The 18,380-nt window shown below is 46.3% G+C and overlaps 1 protein-coding gene across 1 annotated transcript in view; it reads right to left on the bottom strand.

The window, feature by feature from the left end:
• LOC121601763 (alpha-catulin-like) overlaps positions 1-6,726 on the bottom strand; it is a gene marked incomplete at its 3' end in the record, with an annotated part of 33,404 nt that extends 26,678 nt beyond the window's left edge. Inside the window, exons 1-2 of the mRNA XM_041930569.1 lie at positions 6,716-6,726; positions 2,854-3,538 (exon numbers count right to left, since the gene is read on the bottom strand). Coding sequence (XP_041786503.1) covers positions 2,854-3,210 — 357 coding nt within the window. The remainder of the gene's footprint in view (positions 1-2,853; positions 3,539-6,715) is intronic.
• Positions 6,727-18,380: the final 11,654 nt, after the last annotated feature.

The raw sequence follows: 18,380 nt of genomic DNA, 5'->3' as shown, positions 1-18,380 counted from the left end.
ACCCCAAAACCGACCACCATTAAAAGGTACAATTTTCGCGCCGTAGGTGAAACCATTGCGCCACTATTCGCAAATGGCCGTGACAATGGCTCCCCATCCCTACCTTCACAAACGGAAGGAATACTCCATCCCTCTTGCAACGCACCACGGCACGGAAGCACAGAACCATACACCATACGGCGAAGAAAATGTGCCGACGCAAAAGTGTGAACCGAACCACGTTTTGCGGCCGAATTCGTACGACTTCGGTTACACACACGCACACACACGCTTCGCCCGCACGTTACGTCGTTGCACATTATTGGCATGTTCTTAATTACCCCTGCGTTGATGCTGATGACGGGGGCACGTGGGCCCTGCGTCGGTTCTCGCGGGCAAGGCCAAGACACGACGACAGCCTCCCAAGGCAACATAACAACCAAACAGCGGGCAGTAACAGCTGTGTTGATGATGGAGCGGTCGCAGTGTGGCTGGAGGTTTCTGTATGCGTGGCTATCATCTTCAGCTGTGTGTGCGGTCGGTAATTACAACTATGTGAGCATATTCTGTACAATTATCCTTAATCTCGCTCGGATGTGTAGCACTCGAGTAGCTGGCCGGGAAGGACAACCATTTGGCAACGGTTTCGTTGGTGGATGGGATGCTTTTATTACAAGCTTCATGTTTGGAATTTATTTGCTTCTCTTGCTTAGTCGGTATCTCAGAAGAGTTGCTTGTTTTTGCTTATTAATTACATACGTATTTATACGTCATCATAAGGCATTCACTTAATCAATCAAATTTCACTGCATTCTTCTAAAAAAAGATTATCATGAGTTTCAGTGATTGCTGCTAAATCTTAACTCTAAATCGTAATTTTTAAATAGTTTGGTAGTATTTTTTATCCGTTATAGGAAACATCGTAAATTTTACCAAGTATTCGACTTGATTTATGATACCTGATTGTTAGAGTTATGCTTATAACTTCCACTAGCCAGTACTCTTGATATTATTTAATGAATTTTTATAATAAAAAATAAAGGGTTAGCTTAGCCAAATCGGCATCGTGAAAGCGTCGCCGTAAATACTCTTTCGGGCGATGTAAATTCTCAATTGAGTTCTGTGATTTCTATTCAAGCCTTGAAAAAGAATGAATCGGGCATGTAACAATGAAAGCAGCCTAAAGGGATTTTTTGGTAGCAAAATTCTTGGTAGCAAAATTCTTGGTCGTCAAAGTCTTGGTCGCAAAATTCTAGGTCGCAAAATGCATGGTCGCAAAATGCTTGGTCGCAAAATGCTTAGTCAAAAAGTTCTTGGTCTCAAAGTCCTTGGTCACAAAATACTTGGTCGCAAAATGCTTGGTCGCAAATGCTTGGTCGCAAAATTCTTGGACGCAAAATGGTTGGTCGCAAAATGCTTGGTCGAAAAATGGTTGAACACAAAATTCTTGGTCGCAAAATGGTTGAACACAAAATTCTTGGTCGCAAAATGCTTGGTCGCAAAATACTTGATCGCAATGTTCTTGGTCGCAAATTTCTTGCTTGCAAAATGCTTCGGCGCAAAGTTCTGGGTCGTAAAAGTCTTGGTCTAAATAAAGCTTACCACAAAACATTCAATTACCTTAATAAGTTAAAGAAATTTCTGATTTACGACTTTGCTAAACCATTCTACGCTAATACTGCTCCAAACATCAATTCCAACTAGTTACCGGCAGTTGAGCATAACTAAATTCAGTTGTTAGAATTTAATTAACATACAGTCTGTATAAGCTCGACAATCACGCTAATCAGCACAACAACAAGCCAGCGTACCTTGCTCATATCTCACAAGGTACTCGCCTGAAGCCGCATCCTGCCTAAAGTCACCCCTGTTCCGCTTAACAAATTAAACCGCTATTTTCACCCCCAAAACCCTGCATGCCAAATTGCAACATAGCTAAATATATGTTCCCATTCCGATTCCCCAAGCATCCGAGAAGAAAAGTTTTCCTCCCACACTGCCACAGCGTTATTCTTACAGCGCGACAAAAAGGTGGGAAAGGATGAAGGGGCGAACAAAACACTTCCTGACAGTGGCAGGAAATACCCTCGAGGACCGTGTGCGCGCGCGTGAGTGTTTCATTTAGAAGCTTTCTGGTAGCGAAAGCCACGTTGGGTGCTGCTGGAAACCAGATTACCCCTTGGCAGAACTGTACCGGGCAACTGGGCCAGCAAAAGGACTAATGGGTTGGCATGGAACACCACTTCTTCAACCTTGCTTGCCAACCAGTCGCAACCAGTTGTATTCCACAGTTTCTATTTTCATGCGCTCTGGCTCGTCTCTTGAGCTCGCAGTGTGTCAGGTGGAAACGATGGCTTTGAAATAGCTAACGCTACAGTGGGAAGCTGCTACACCCAGGTGCGCTGTGGGAATGTTCTTCAAGTAACTGGCGTGTCGTGAAACGTGGGGCGTGGGAGGTGGGCTTTGGCCCGCTTTGCAGTGTCATGGTGTGATTTTCACTCGGTGCCATGTTTTTGTTTTTATCTTTTCGAGAAGGTGCGAAAGAGACTGCGAATAAGAAAGCGATACAGGAAAGCGAAGAGCTAGTGCACCTAGACAAAAGGAAGGCTGGCAAGATCCCACAAGCGTTTTACTCAACCGAGCAGACGAGCAGCAGGTGCACGGACTAGAGGCCAAGGAAGCTTATATTTTTGTACAGCTGGATGTTTTCACTGGCCGACTTTTAGAGCTGTACACGCGTGTAGAAAAAAGCCACAAGCACACACACACACACGAACACCAGCACAAATATACACACGCAGATAGACACACACACACACACAGCTAGCTAGCGATAAGGCAATTGGTGGGCTTCGCACGACCAAAGATACACACTTTTGATTGCGATCGCCTGTGCACGGAGCTGTTGCTGCTGCTTCGCCGACGGATACCCGTGTCACCGCTGCCACCGGGGGCCGGCCCGCCCCGGCCCATCCCACCGGAAGTGGCGGCCGAGGCCATCGCTTCCGCTCCCCGGTTGCGGTCCACATCAAAGGAAGCACTTTTGCGGCGACTTTCAGCGCCGATTTTCCCGGACCCGGACGCGCTCAGCCCAGCCCCGCTGCTGCCGGCGCACGATTTCGAGCGATCCACCCGGGGTCCGGTAGCACCACCCGAGGCGGCCATCCGTCGCCCGATATCATAGCTGGCACCAACGCTCGCACTACGCTCGAAGCAGCTCTTATCGTTCATTTTTCACTCGCGGTTTGATTTCACGGGGCTTGCTCACGCTTGCCTACGGGTTTTTTTTACGCTGCTAAGGAGATCGATTTCCACCATCAACTTCTGCTTCAAATTCCGAACACTTACTACTGGCACGCACATGCACGCATTCGACCAAGCAAGAGGGGTGGCACCCTAGAAATTCACACTCACAGAAATTCAAACACAAACACAACACTCTTTTCTTTCCAAGTGCTCAACGACTGTTCCCCTTGCTGCTGGGACGCCGGGCAAGTCGCCCGGACAGGAACACGGTTAACCAAGAAATCTCAACCCCCAAGGAGCACACACTACAACACTACAGCAATAATCTCACTACAAAATCAGGTGCGCAGAAAACCACTTCTGTTCAACTTTCTGTCCACAAAAGCTTGGCACAACTTTGCGACAGCAAACAGTGCCCAACCCCTTCGTTCGCCCTTCATTCTTCCAGACTTTCCTCGTACCGCTGTGTCGACTACTGTATCTAACTTCCGGGTGAGCTATTTTCCCCACTTCCCTTATCAGTGTACCTTCCATTCTTTGTCACCTTTTTCTCTCTACTTTACCTAGTTGCCATGGATAAACTTTCCATTTTTCATTCCCCAAGCGTTTTTTTCTTTCTTTCTTTCTCTATTCATGGTCTTGACGTACAATGCACTTCCCGGCACTCTGACAAGAGCTTGGGGACGAAACTTTAGGCCCCAAAAGCCCCATTCTGGGGAACGGTAATGGGGCACGGTTTGCACGTTTGAAATGCGAGATAAACACTGCGTGCTGTAGGTGTTTCACTTCGTATTGCCGACTGCAGCAATGCCCCGTGGAGAATACTTGAACTTTTGTTCGCAAACTCGGGCGACATTTTCATGCGAGTGTGCTAACGTCACAGAAACTGGTTTGGTGCGATAGAAATCATAAGGAGCAAACCATTGAAACCATTGGGAATAAATAAACTGAATAATTCTTCAATTGAATTCATTTAAAGCCTCACATTTCATTTGGTAAAAGGTTGTTTAAAGAATATCTTTCAAACTAATTGATCAAACTCTTCGCGTCATTGATTCTGTTGGGCCATGAATCACTCTTCCATTCACAGATTCAACGTTCAGCGTAAACGCTTCACCAATTTTATGAATCGCCTAAGCCCAAATCCCATCCACTGTCCGGCTCTGTGAGCTTGGGACAAAAATAAAACCCAATCCTCCCTGTCGTCACGACACATTCACAACACCGAAACATTCCCTGCATTCCTAGATTTGTCAAATTGCTTCCTCTGACGCCCCCTTCGCTATCATTTGAAGGATGTAACCGTTAGTTCCAATTTACAGAACCCAATGGCTGAACGCTTCCCGACATCCTCGACAGCTTCTTCCGATCGACATTCATCATTAGGGCAATTTATTTAACATCCATCGCGCTAAACTCCTCGCCATCATCTTCCTTGCAAAGAAATGTAAGTACAAGCCATTTTTTGAAGTAAAAAATATAAAAAAGAGAGAGAGAGAAAGAAAGAGAGAGGAAGCCTCCGCGAACAAGGCGCTTGGATTTATGGTTTAGCGTGTGCCCCCTTCGCTTCGGGCTTGCCACACCAATTTAAAGGGCATTAATCTTCGGCTCGTTATCGCCACCCCGGCACGCCGTACAACACACACACACACACTCGTAGAGGGGCTCGATCAGCTTCCATCGATTATTTATGTATCGACCTGCCGCTGCTTTTCGAGTACGGGTACGTATTTATGAATAGCGGGCAATAGAGCCGGCCACACAGCCACACGAAACCACACAGTGGTGACCTCATAAACGCTCCTTCTCTATCTCTACCACCTAGTACGATATGCTTCAAATAGGGGGGAAGAGGGCTCTGTTATCCTATCATCAATTCGTGTTTTAGCCGCATTCTTCCACGCTCTGTCCGCGCTACCCGTGTACTCAAATACCTCCGAGCCTATCAATCGCAGCTTTGTTTCCACCACCCCCTTCCTTCTACGCGTAAACCCCTTTTGCTTTTACCTGATTTTTTGAACCGCCGCCAATAACCCAACACTAAGGGACGCACAGCTATGGCGATTTGGGGATGAAGAGGGTGGAAAACATGGCCACAAAAAGGAAGAATAAAACCGAATTGTACTTCCGAACACGTCCACCAACACACAAGCTCTCTATACACGACAATTGTTGATGACGATGATGATGGCGTTGATGATGATGGATGGGGGATGATGGAGACTTTCCTCCCCAAAAAGAAAAACAAAAAAAACCGGCCTATGTGTTGGTGCAAAGAATGAGAACCACAAAAGAAAAGTCTCAAAGTGCCTCGCTCTTTTCGGATTCGTTCGGATTAATCGACGTGTAAAACAGTGGTGTGGAAGAAAGGCGGGAAAAATGGGCTTACACTCGTCCTGCCCGCACAGCACAGCACACAGAGGTTTAGGAGCGGGAAAAGTGTCGCACACAAAACACCCTGTGCCGTACGTACGGGTCCGGGTCCAACACAATCACAGCGCGAAAGTAATGCTCAGGCTGGAAGGTGGATGGGAAGTAAAAAGGGATTTGAATTTCCATGAATTGTTCACGAGCTTTAATGGGCATTAGGAATGAAAATGGTCTCGTTGGTGTTGTGCTACAATAAATACAGCAGTATTTTCATATCATTTAAAGTCCCTTTTCCTTTATCACTTTCAACCAATAGGCTTACGGGGCTTGATTTGAAGCAGATTTTTCCTAATATCTTACACTAGTTAAGACTCAAACCAATGCTAAAAACGGCGCGAAGTCTAAAAGGAAAACACCGGCATTTTCTTGACCACTTTTCGACTCAAAACATAACCACAACATATGGGGAAAGTGTAAACGCGCTTCAGAGCCTTAAATTAATTAGAAACACAAATTTTCCTTCCCAAAGCACAGAAACGCCACGCTATCGACGTCTTGTAAGCGATATCGTATCCTCCACAAATCCAAACCCATCTCTCACAGAGTCACACACACATACAAACACGACCAAAGCACAAATCTCCAAACCAAATCTCGCGCCCGAACCAAGCGCAACAGCACGCAACGGTCACAATGTATTAAACCACTTGTGTATTGGGGCGGTGTTTGCTGCTGGCCTGATTTTGTTTGGTGGGTTGGTTTTTTTTTGTTGTTGTCTTCTCCTTGTTGCTGCTGCTACCTTTCTTCACTACCATTGATTTGAAGCGCACGGCACGAGCCTAGGCACCCAGCAAACGCGCAACGGGCGACGGGCTGAGAGCAACTGGGGAACCCGTACCGTGAGCGCACGAGCCTAGTCGTCCGTTTCGTGAGAATGTGCTCGAGTGTTCAACTTCACGTGATCTGACAACACACAACAGACGTGTGACGTACGAACAGGGTTTTTACTCCTGCTTCAAGCTTTGATACCACACAAACACATTTACACACACACTTTTCTTGTTAACAAAAAAAGAGAGAGATAGGACTCGGAAAGCCCAGAAAACACCGCATCACTTACTGGGAAGTTGGGGTGCGCGTTGGAGTTTTTCTTTCTTCACGTTTCGCTAGCTTAGTCGCAGATTAATCCAAAAACTGCAGGTGACTTCTCTGTTTCACCACCACCAAGAGGAACTGCACTGTCCACGCTGTGCGTCCCACCAAAAACCAAAAACCCCTACACCAGAATCACCACCAACTACTGGGGATCCCCGTTCGGGAGGCTAGCTGATAGCGAATGTGTGGCGCGGCTATCATGCCAACGGCGGGCGTTCTTTCCACGATGGGTCGGGGGGGAGAGTGTTGGTTGGTTGGTTTCTTTGCAAGCGATGCGAACGGAAGACGATATGCAACTGAACCCCGAGCCACCGAGCAATGTATCCCGCAGCCGTTGGAGCACCAGCAGCAGCAGTAGCAGCAACAGCCACAGTCACTCATCGAAAAGCGTGCGCTACACGCACACCAGGAAACAACGGTGAACGCGTGTGGGAAAAAAACTGTGGAGCAGTGCGGTGGGAGGACCTTGTCCCATCCAAACACCCACACACTGACAAACTGCTCAACTGAGAACGGTCAAACAGTTTCCCGCGAACGGCCGCGTGCAAGCTCAAAAGGGGAACTCATTTGTTTTTATACCTTAACCTTCCACTAAGGCTTGGGGCTACATTCTGGAGCAGTGGTAGCGTGGCAGGATTCGTTATGGACAAAATTTTGCATAAAACAAATTCTTGAAAATTGTATCTATCTATCTTATCTTTATTGTTATCTATCTTATCTTTGATGTTCAAAAGAAGTTTAAGGATATTAAACAATACTTTTCTACATTCTATCGCTCCAAGTTTAAGGAACTCATTACTTAATACCTTTCCACATTTTATGATAATTTAGCTTCAATTATTCATTACTTTAAAATTCATATAACCTCTCCCTTAAATCTCAGGCCTCCACAAACCATCCATTCCAACGAACAATACATTCAAGGACCCGTTATTCTCCCCCAACCCCAACTTCTCCCGGTGCTGGAGTTCTAAAATTAAACTCGTTCACACGCAGACACATTTACAGGCCCCAAATCGACTTATCATCATCGTCAGACGTCCCGAGCCTACAGATCCTCACACGGAAAAGCCCATTTCTTCTTCCCTCTTTTTGTTCCCTTATGCCTCTCTTTCGTCTCACTCACACACACACATGCAGGCGTGGGATTTGATGTGATAAGGGCGGATCTCTCTCTCTCTGTACAACAATCGGCCCACGAGGTCGGGTACTAATTTTAGCTCCCCAGCTTGTAGCTGTAGTGGTGTAATATTAGAGCAACCAAGACACACACAAACACACCCAACGGTACAGCTGTGTGGGAAAAATGAAACAACAACTATAACGCACCCACGCTCACACACACCACAGCAAAGGAAGGACGAACCTTGATCGTGAACTTTTTGCCACACACTCAAAAAAGCACTCACCAGCACGGTTGTGTGCGTGACGAAGCCCGCCCGCCCGATGAGTGCCTTGCGCTCGTGTGGGTGTGGGCATCCCATGAGCAGGGTAGAGCAAGGGGTTTGAGGCTATCCCGATTCAATGATTTGTTGTGATGTGCACAAGGATAACACAACAATCCGTGCGCATGTCGCGTGCAATCGTTTCCCCAGGAATTCGAGCACCGTTCGCACACGCACAGCTTCAGCAGGAGCTTTCCGCTCTCCTGAGCGTGTAGCGCTAGTACTTCGCTGGTTTCATCTGCAAAAGTGACACGAGAAGCAGCCCCTTTTCGCGCTTCCGTCTGTTTCTCCTTTTCTTCTGGGACAACCTTCCTCAACGCGGTTTTCGGTCAGGCCTCAGAGCCACCAATACACTCTCAGAATGCTGCATGTATGTGTGTGTATGTGTGTGTGTGTGTGCAAGGGATAAGGCTTGCTTTACAGCAAACTGAATGAAACATAAAAATAGCCCGCACTATCAACGCATCGAGGCACGATGCGCCAATGCATCGGTGACGTAGGCAACCGTTGCTACCAACGTCATCAGGCATCACAAGCAATGAGCAATAAAAAAGAGTGAGCTCTCCCACACCAACACAAACACACACACACTCAGACAAACCACAAGCTGGAAAACATCAGCCGAAACAGCACGGTGCAACCACAATTGCAACCGATGGCAACCATTGGAAACGGACGCATTGCACATTTCTCCTGTCTTTTTTTTTTATTTCCAGCGCACGGCAGAGGGGTGCCAGTTGGGTGGTGAGGTTCGGTAAAACGGCAAGATATGTATGAATGTGTTTTTTTTGTTCTTTTTTTTTGTACGCTTGCTGACAGCGAACGATGCATCTTCCCGGAGATGCCGAGACTGTGCCGGCCGTCTCACGGTCAATTTCACCGTTATGCTATTTGAGTTGCATCTGTGCAGCGAGCCGGATAGAACATGGGGGCATGGAAATGAAAATTGGGGAGGTGTTGGAGGGAAAGGGAAAAGCCATAAAAAAGAAAATAAAACAGCATTGCATCGGGCAAGGAAAAATTCAATCTAGCTGGTACTACTACTAAATAGCAACCGAGCGCCATTCGAGCTGCTTTTGCACTTTACACAAAGGGGAATACATTCCAGGGAAGAGTTTTAGGAGGAGCGGGTTGGGAGTGATTTTGGGGAAATTGAAACAGCCACAAAGCGTAACAAATAGAGCTAGACTGGTCTGGTGTTATGCTTAGAAATAGTTTGCAGAATGGGGTTTTTAGTACAAAATATATTGTGATTTAGTACAAGCTTTGTCAAATAGGCTTAAGTATTTTCTCAATTTTTACTATGGTATTGACGTTGTGGACATTAATCAAGTTGTCGAGGTCAAGCTTTTATTGTCAATTTACAAGGGGATTTGAAGAACAAACGCCAATAACCATCCTGCTCCTGAGTATGTATGACGTTGTTTATTGTTGTATTTGATATTCTCAGAAGGTTGAAGGATAATTTGTCTATTTTATGGATATTTTCATAGTAAAAAGAACAACAATTCAATTTAATATACTAAGAATAGGTATAAAGTCTCCTTTACGCATATTGAGTACCAATTATCAGTTAATGATTTATAACAGACATGTATGCGACGCATTGTAAAGATATAAATTGAAACAATCTCCATCAAAGATAAAGCCCGCAACATTAAGCTGACGTCACAATCCTTGCTTTCTTACCGAATTTCATTTCTATTAAATCACAACATAAAATTCTAATTCGTCCTTAGCATTCGGAAAAAAACTAAAATCCTCCCCTCTTACAGAAAAAAAACAGCACTCCAATTGCCTTTTCGCACCCGGGGTCCATGCAACAAGTTTCTACACACTTTGTACACGCTGACTCCATTACACCCCATTACGCCTCCCCGTTTATTGCCTGTGGATTTCTTTCAGCAAAAACGCAAAACACAAATATCGTTTCATTTCCATCCAGCATTTCTACAACCCTATCGACAAACACTCACACACGCACGTACACTTTCAGTCCATTAACCCGTACCCTTCATTACCTCGGGGTCCAAAAGGCCCGTGTCCCATGGACGGCCGTGGAAAGTCCAAGGCGGTCGGCATTCTGTCCTTCCCTCGTGTTGTAGAAAGGAGGAGGGGGAGACAACGGAACGGGGCTATGGCAAAGCGTGGGTCCCATTAGTCCAGCCCGGCAATCGATCAGTCGAACGGGTAGGTACAAAAACACTCCCCACTTGCCGGAACCCCCTTCCCGTGTGTGGTCGTCTACATTGCTCGGGTGGAGTTTACCTTAGCCTGCACGGTACAGTGCTAGCCAGCACTTCAGCATAGGGCGAGGGCATCGGCCAGGGGCTGGGCGAAATAAAAACAAAACCCCCAGACCTCCCGGCACAGTAATGCGATACGTGATACGCGCGCTAGCACCACCCTGCGGGTGTTTGATTTGACGTCCAACGGTAGCCGGAAGGTAAGTGTTCCCGTTTCGCTCCAGCCAGTAGAGAGGGTGGTGATGGTGGCGGTGTAATCGTGCAATGCAACACGTTGCCCTGCTGCTGCTAAACGACACAAACTCACACACGCTACACATTTCCTTTTGTTTTTTTATTTCTGGGAAAGCTAGGGAAAACTTTTGCGATTCCTTTACCGAAAAAAACGCATGACTCCAATGCACGAATTTAACTTTTGTCCCTCACGAGTTGTTCCATTTTTCCTACCCAAAGTTCCTAAATCAATCAAATATTAGCCCCCAAAACGGTAGCATACACACACACACACACATGCACACACAGAGTATTAGTAAACTGCTTTACTACTTCCCCTGGGCGACCCAAATATCGCTTATACAAATTCGCGATTTTTATTGCCCACTTGAGAGAGAAAGAGGAATGGGAGGCGCTGGGACCGAGGTGCTACCAATACTTTCCCTTCCAGGCTCTAGCTCCATCATTTGCATGTTGGGCCTTGTTTGGGGCTGAAATATCATAAAATCAGTACCGAATCGCGTGGCATCGCAGATGTATGGAACTGCCCCACAGGAGTACCTCGGCCCACAGTGGAACCATAATATCAAACTCTCACGAATCTTGCGTGCATCTGCGTTCGTGGAAAATCAGTGCCTTCACTTTACGAGGTGAAGTGGCAAGAGGAGAGCACTGGTATGGATAGGAGGCTTTAATTTTAATACACAACCACCACGTGAGCATGATTGGAAATGTGGTTTTGGGGATATTAAATATTCCTGAACGTTTGGAGTTGGAACGATTCAACCGCCAATAAGCGTCACCTGGTGTGCGGTTACTGTAACTGTCCATTGCAGTTCTTACGTTATTTGCCTTAAAGTTTTACTCCAAAATAAAGTTATCACTTCGATAGTCTTCCTTTGCGATAAAAGGATTCAACTGTTCCGGTAGGTTCCTAAGTACTGATGTACTTATTAAGCCTTGTTAGACATAATATCGAAATGTTATCTCCCGACACAACCTTCATTACTCCATGCAATATTAAACCCAATCATACTAATTTCTACCGATCAGCACCACAACACTTTAACACACGCATTCCAACCCTCCCAAGAAGCGGCCTTGGATCTCCAAAAACCTTAGCTTTGAACCTTAATTGAATCGGCTCCCTTCCTGCAACGAAATAATCTTAATTCCTAATTGCCAGCCCAACTGTTCTTTGTCGCACGTACGTATGTGTCACGGCGCCCAAACTTTACCTTCACTTTTCGGAAACCTTTCCCGAATTAAATTCCGTACCATTTTCATTAAGCAACAAACTTTTTAGCCTTTTGCAGCAGGTAAGCTCATCTACGGCGCCAAACGCTTTAACAAACTTTCCCAGGCCAAAATCGTACAATCTCATCATGAGCTTAGTGGCATGACCGAGCGCCATAAATTGGGGTTTGGGATTGGAGCTGCCCGCGAACCGGATTAGTCCTGCCAGATTCACACCGATGCTCCGGCGTTCCCCGCCCAAGGTTCATCATTATCGCAAATCGTATCATTCACTGGTCCGTGTCATGCAATTCCAATTCTTCGCCCGACTAAACTTCCTTTGCTGGGAGTTCACGGAATTGGAAAGAGCTTCACTTAGACTGCGACACACACACATAAACACACACGCATACTCACACGGTAATTGAGTTAGAGTTTGTACTCTTTTGCTCCAGTTTAATGACGTACCGGCGGTACATTGAGCCATTTCTGGAGCTTCCCACGGAAACTGACGAAACTTTAAGATTGAAGCGTAACGAACGACCGCAAATAGATCACCAATACAGCGTCGGCGTTCTATTTTGACAGCCGGTATCAATCCGCCTTGCACCCATACTCCAGCTCCAATGCTTTTTTTTTGGCCTGAGAAGGAGTAAAAATAGAACCCAATATTCCAGCTCTGTCTCTGTGTAGGACGGAGCAGGTACTCCAGCGAAAGCTTCCAACCCCAAAAAACCTTGGTACGGAAGTGCCCTGTAATGGTGTTTGTAACCGATGTCAACCGTGTCACACACACAAGCGACAAGTGATGATGGTGACCCATCCGTGGAAATTGACAGGCCTATCCGGTGCGGTGCAACAGTTTGATGCGAGAGGCGCATGTCTTCCCCGAAGCCTACGGAAGCCCTATCTGCTTTTGCTTACTTGTACACCGACAAGCTCTCTCTCTCTCTATCTCTCTCTCTTTCTCTCTCTCATTTTTACAAGAATTTGTGACTCTCTTTGTTTGTAACCTTCTGATAAGAGTAAGCAGCTATTTACAGCAACAGTGTATGATACATCAGGGTGGTTTAAAATACAAGTTTTGCTTATCTTTTTTAAAACATTTGATTCTAGCATCTTTCTTAACAGAGCTTCGGTTCTTTCAAGAAGACATTGTTAAATTGTCAAGTGGATAGTTAATAAATTAATTGGAAATTTAATCCCTTCTTTAGAGTAACATGCAGCGTAATGAGCAAAGTCTTCCTTCATCCATCCCATTTTAATCGGCTTACTGTATCGGGGACACCGAACCAAAGTCTACACCGCGGCACGAGTTTGTATTTTTCTCCCCATTTCCTCTTTTCATGGAAAGCAATAAGCATTCCCAGACGCCACCCTAGCCAGCCACTGCCACAGTCGCACTGCCAACAAAATCCAATCAATCGTATTGACAACGTACTGATGGAAGACAAATATTTTGACTGCCAAATTTGCTTTCCACGGCCTTACTGACTCCCCGACCTTACTCCGAACTGTGTTTCGCGCGTTGAAAAGTCACGCTGACGTTGTTGTTTTAGCGAAAAACGCATGCCATCGGTGTTGCCCAGGAAGTGAAACGGTGCAGTCCATTTTTTTTTTTTTTTTTGGGAGGTTAGTACAAACAGAAAACAAACATAAACATTCCCAGACGGTGTGGATTAAATGGTACTTTTGGGGGGAGGGGAGGAGTCTTCTAAGAGTTTTGAGGGAAACCTCGAGGAACAACAATTGATACAGTCACTCCATCAGCCTCTGGGAAGACATTTTCAATTCCGCTAGACGGCATACAGCTTGTCATTGCCGATGCATTGAGCAAACCGTAAGAGCGCAACAAGAGTGTCCATTTGTTTGCTGTGTCTCGGAAAAACAATACAACCCCACCCCACCATTGATCGTGCATTTGTTCGGCTACGGATTGATTACATCCATCATGCATCATATGCAAGTAACTCAGCCCGCCCGTCTCGGCCACGTCCCTCGGCACTTGTCTTCGCTAATTGGACAGCGGCGTCATAAATCTCCGCCAAAAACTGCAGCGCGAGTGCGTCCGGGCGCGCATTATTGTTCGGCCGCGCAAGCAAACAGCAGCTTGACGGATTGGCGACACTCGCCGATGCCATTATTCATCGCCCGTCTGCGAGCTGCGTTGACGGACCGTACGCCACGGTACTATCGTGCTGTTGTTCCTACCACACTGCCCTCCCTCTTTTGTTTCTTAACTGTCTGACGTGGGACAGCCGCATAAAACATAAAAAACACACGCGCGACGATCAACTATTCTATTCTTATACGCTTCTTTGCTTCTGGGGCACTTTGGCGTCCCCATCTGGGTGCAATTGTTGGTTGTATTGAGGGAGCGGGGCTAGGTTTTCCTTCAACGGACCATCATGTTCTCCAGGCGTTGGCTTAAAAGGTTACCCTTTCTCAGAAACATGACATTAAATACTGAGTAATTTGTTTTATTTCCTTCTCAATACAACGTTTGATTAAACTGCAAAGTAATTGTACAGCAAAGGGCCAGATAATAGCTGCCAACTTCCAACCTTCATCTTCTTAACAGTCAAAGTTCACCCCCGTACGCCTCGAGCATTGCACAAATAGTTTATCAGTAGGAAGCAACGGAAGAGAAAAGAAAAGTCCTACCAAACAATATCAACATTTTCCACATTCTCCGGTGCAAAAGTTGCTTCCGGTGCCCGATGTATCCGGGAAAGTACCGACACACACACACACACACACCCACCGCTTCCTTGGCCAGATGCCACACACCGGCACGGCTTTCGCTGCAATCGGCTGCAAACGATCGTTTTATCATCGACCTGACAGTTCGACGATTGTTTATCGCACGAACAAACGGAAACTTCACACCATTTTTTGCACACTTCCTCGCCCTACCCGCTGTTGTCCGTTTCATCTTGCCACCCCCCCGCAAACCCCCCCCCCCCTCCCCCTTTTCTTCCCCCCCCCCTTCTCGACAGACACGACTTTTATCGACTTTTCACAAATTCTCTGCTCCACACGTCGGTGACACCCGACGCGATACACTTCTCTGGCGCTGGCTCGCGCACCGGCCCAACCCAAACCGACGTCTGTTCACTGTCGACTATACTATAAATAAACTTTTCGCTTTTAATAATTATTGTCTGCCGCCGCGGGACGCCCGACTGGCGAGTCTAACTTTAGTCCGTACACACACGCACACACACACAACCGTGTGTGTGTGTGTGTCCCCGACGTGAGAGAGCACGCGTGCTCTTTTGCCCCGGTTTGGCCACCCCATCCCAGAGGGAGGGAGGGAGGGGGGGGAGTTTATGGGGTGCAGTTGTATGCGATCTCGAGGTTTGGTGGTGTCTCGCGTCCCGCGCGATTTTACGCCCCCTTGTGCATGGCGCGGGTTCTACTGGGTTACGGTTTTCCACGGTGCGTTTTGCCGCCAAGAGATGGTCGCACTGAATTTTGGCCGATCTGGCGCCAGCATACTGAGCTGCTTCACACACACACACACATATACACACACGCACCATAAGCCACCAGATTGCCAGATGCTCCGATACATCATGCGCGAACGTCTTCAGAATTCATTCATTCTATAAAAGTCGGACTTCGTTCTTGTTTGGGCTATTCTGTTAATAATAATTACTCATACGTTTTGCAAAGTGGTAAAAATATAAGTAATGCCATTCTTACGAAACAAATTAAAAAAAACACCACCACCATCTGTAGCGCATTCGCTGTGTGCGAACAAACAAAATTCATGTGCTGCGCTATCTTGATTGTTATTTATTTATAAAACTTTCCTCTGGGCGAATGCCCTTCTCCATCTCGATCGTGATGCTCCTCCCGCCTCCTGCTAAGGGGCAGAGAATGGGTGTTTATGGTGCTGGTCGCGTCAGCGCGCGTGTGGTCGTTTCTCCGTACGGTGTGACGACGACCCAGATGAAAATCTGGGCGCTCCCAGGAGGCGTCGGACCCGTGGGGTGTGGATCACCAACAACGACCAATAAGAAAATTGCAAACCAACGGTGGGGACCCTACTAGAGACGTTGATTGAATCCGATTCTTGGTGGGCTGTACAGCAGCAGCAGCCAGCCAAACGTACACAAATCTAATGGCTCTACTGGCTGTAATCCACTGACTGAGAGCGGCTGCAGCATGTTTTGATTTGTGTCGAATAACAAATCAAATTGAAGGCAGGTAGAATGCCACTGTACAGTAAGTGTGAAGGAGAGTTTGGAGCTTAGGCATGAAAGATTTATCGTAGAAAAAGTCAATGTCTGTATTCTTCTTGGATAAAAAGTTCCATAGAAACAAGGACCTTGGTCATATCTAGTTAGAATCGATCTGCGTCCTGGTATGCTAAAGTCGAATCGTCTACACATTCGACTACGAAGCTATCCTGTGATATGATCGTTAATAATCAATAAAATGGAACATTAAGAAACAACAGAATAGTTAATTTGTAAATGCTTTGTAATATCTTTTTAGTATATGTTTTAAAATAAACTGAAACGCTTTTGTAAACAGTATCTGTAGACTCTACACTGGGTCTACAATGTTTTTTTTTTTTTGAAAATAACAATTTGAGCATCGAATGCATTTGACAATAATTTTAATGTGCTTGTTTGTTTTCTGTTTTCTTTCCTTACCTGCTTCATTAATGGCACGAGCGTTTTTTCGACCGATTTGATTTTGATATCGAGCATAAACTCGCTCGTCGCCGTAGTCCCAGCGCCACCGGCCACATTGCTCCCGCTTCCCTCCACCATGCTGCGTGATAATGACATTTCGTTGCGTTTCCTTTCCGTTACCGACACCGAGCTGCACCCAAACAACACACGCACACACACACACTGTGGCACTAAGACTTTAGTGGGGAAATATTTTCAATCACGCATTGCATTCTCCTCAACAAGCGCAGCCATTGCCTGATTCATTCACCCAAACACGAATGCTCTTTTCTGTTGATTTTTATTTTTGTTATAAATAATTATTATCACCACACAAACACGCACACACACACACACACACACACACAGACACCGCTTGATCGCTGAAAGGTTACTTTTGGCTGGGTAAAATTAATTTTTCTCCTTTTCCCGTAATAAACCGGCCCATCCGTTTTGCGGCGAAACAAACACTCGCGCTGTCACCAAGCATCAGCATCGATTTGCAAGTATACCATTCACCAACCACTGACACCGTGGGGTGCCGTATCGACCACCATCACCACCACTAATACGCACACGTACGCAACGCGATCTTCAAAGATTTTGCTTTGTGGAAACGCACGGCCGATTTTATCACCAGCAGAAATATCTCATTTTTTCCCGCAACCGCGCGCTGTCGGAAATAATTCGCCGCTTACGAAACGAATCGAACAAACCTACCCGAAGAAGGGTAAGTAGCGGGGTGTGCTGGGCAGGAAAATTGTGAACCGTCGCGAACAGAACAGATCGGCTGCCATAAATCCCGCTACGTTAGAACGCTCCCGTTGTTTCCTATTGAGCTGTCAAAAACGCATACACACAGGCGGGCGAGCGCGCGCGCGCGCTTATACGCAAAGCCCTGCGAACGGTCAGATCACGCACACACACCCATCGCGGGGAAACTCATCTTTACCTATTTCCCGCCTGCCTTTGTGCGCTTTGGTCTTTCAGCAATGGTAAGAGCAATGGGCTAGGAATCTCCAAATGCATAAGACAACATAACTAATGGACCGGATCAGCACAACAAATGAAAACGATCGCGGACTAGCAGCAAAAGTAGAACATGCATTCACTCCTATAACTCATCACACACACACAAACACACACAAACACTACACAGAAGCTAGTGTCGGTAATCTGTCAAACCGTGCGACTTTGCCGATCGAGTTTTTCCTTTTCCCGCAGTCACACGCACACCGGCGCACGGTCGAATGACATTTCGCTCCGCTCGCAGTGCCCGTGATCTTTACCCTCGCGCGATCAGCGATCGGGGTTGAGTGTGCTTCCACTCGCTACACCAAACGCGCTCCGACTGACTGGCTCGGTACGATCGCGGCCGAAAAATCGTACTGACCGATCAGCTCGGAAATTTCGCTCTCTCTCTCTCGCTCAGAAAATTTTAAATGAGATACTGTGACCATACAGGGTGATCATGAAATGAGAGAAACCCGTTGAAAGAGCAGCACAAGAGAAGAGACGGAGAGCGATAAAAATAGGGACTTCGTTTCTTTTGGGAGTTGAATCGATTCGAGTATTGCAAGCATATAGTTTAAAAGGTTATTGTAGTAATTATTCATAAGATTGACCCAATTATGCTTGGGCCCGACCAGTTTAATATGTCACACATTAAAACTAGCTGCAAAAAGGATTAAATTGTAATTAATCCATAAACTCCATGGAGCAGCCTGGTACTTTGTAACCAATGATTGGAACCAACATTGTTTTCCATTTCTGTCTTTAAACAAGTTTCTAGTTCAAGTTTG

This window comes from Anopheles merus, unplaced genomic scaffold (genome assembly GCF_017562075.2).
Source record: "Anopheles merus strain MAF unplaced genomic scaffold, AmerM5.1 LNR4000170, whole genome shotgun sequence".
Taxonomy (NCBI): domain Eukaryota; kingdom Metazoa; phylum Arthropoda; class Insecta; order Diptera; family Culicidae; genus Anopheles; species Anopheles merus.
The sequence above is the reverse complement of the archived record's forward strand: the minus strand, read 5'-3'. Positions and strand labels throughout refer to the sequence as shown.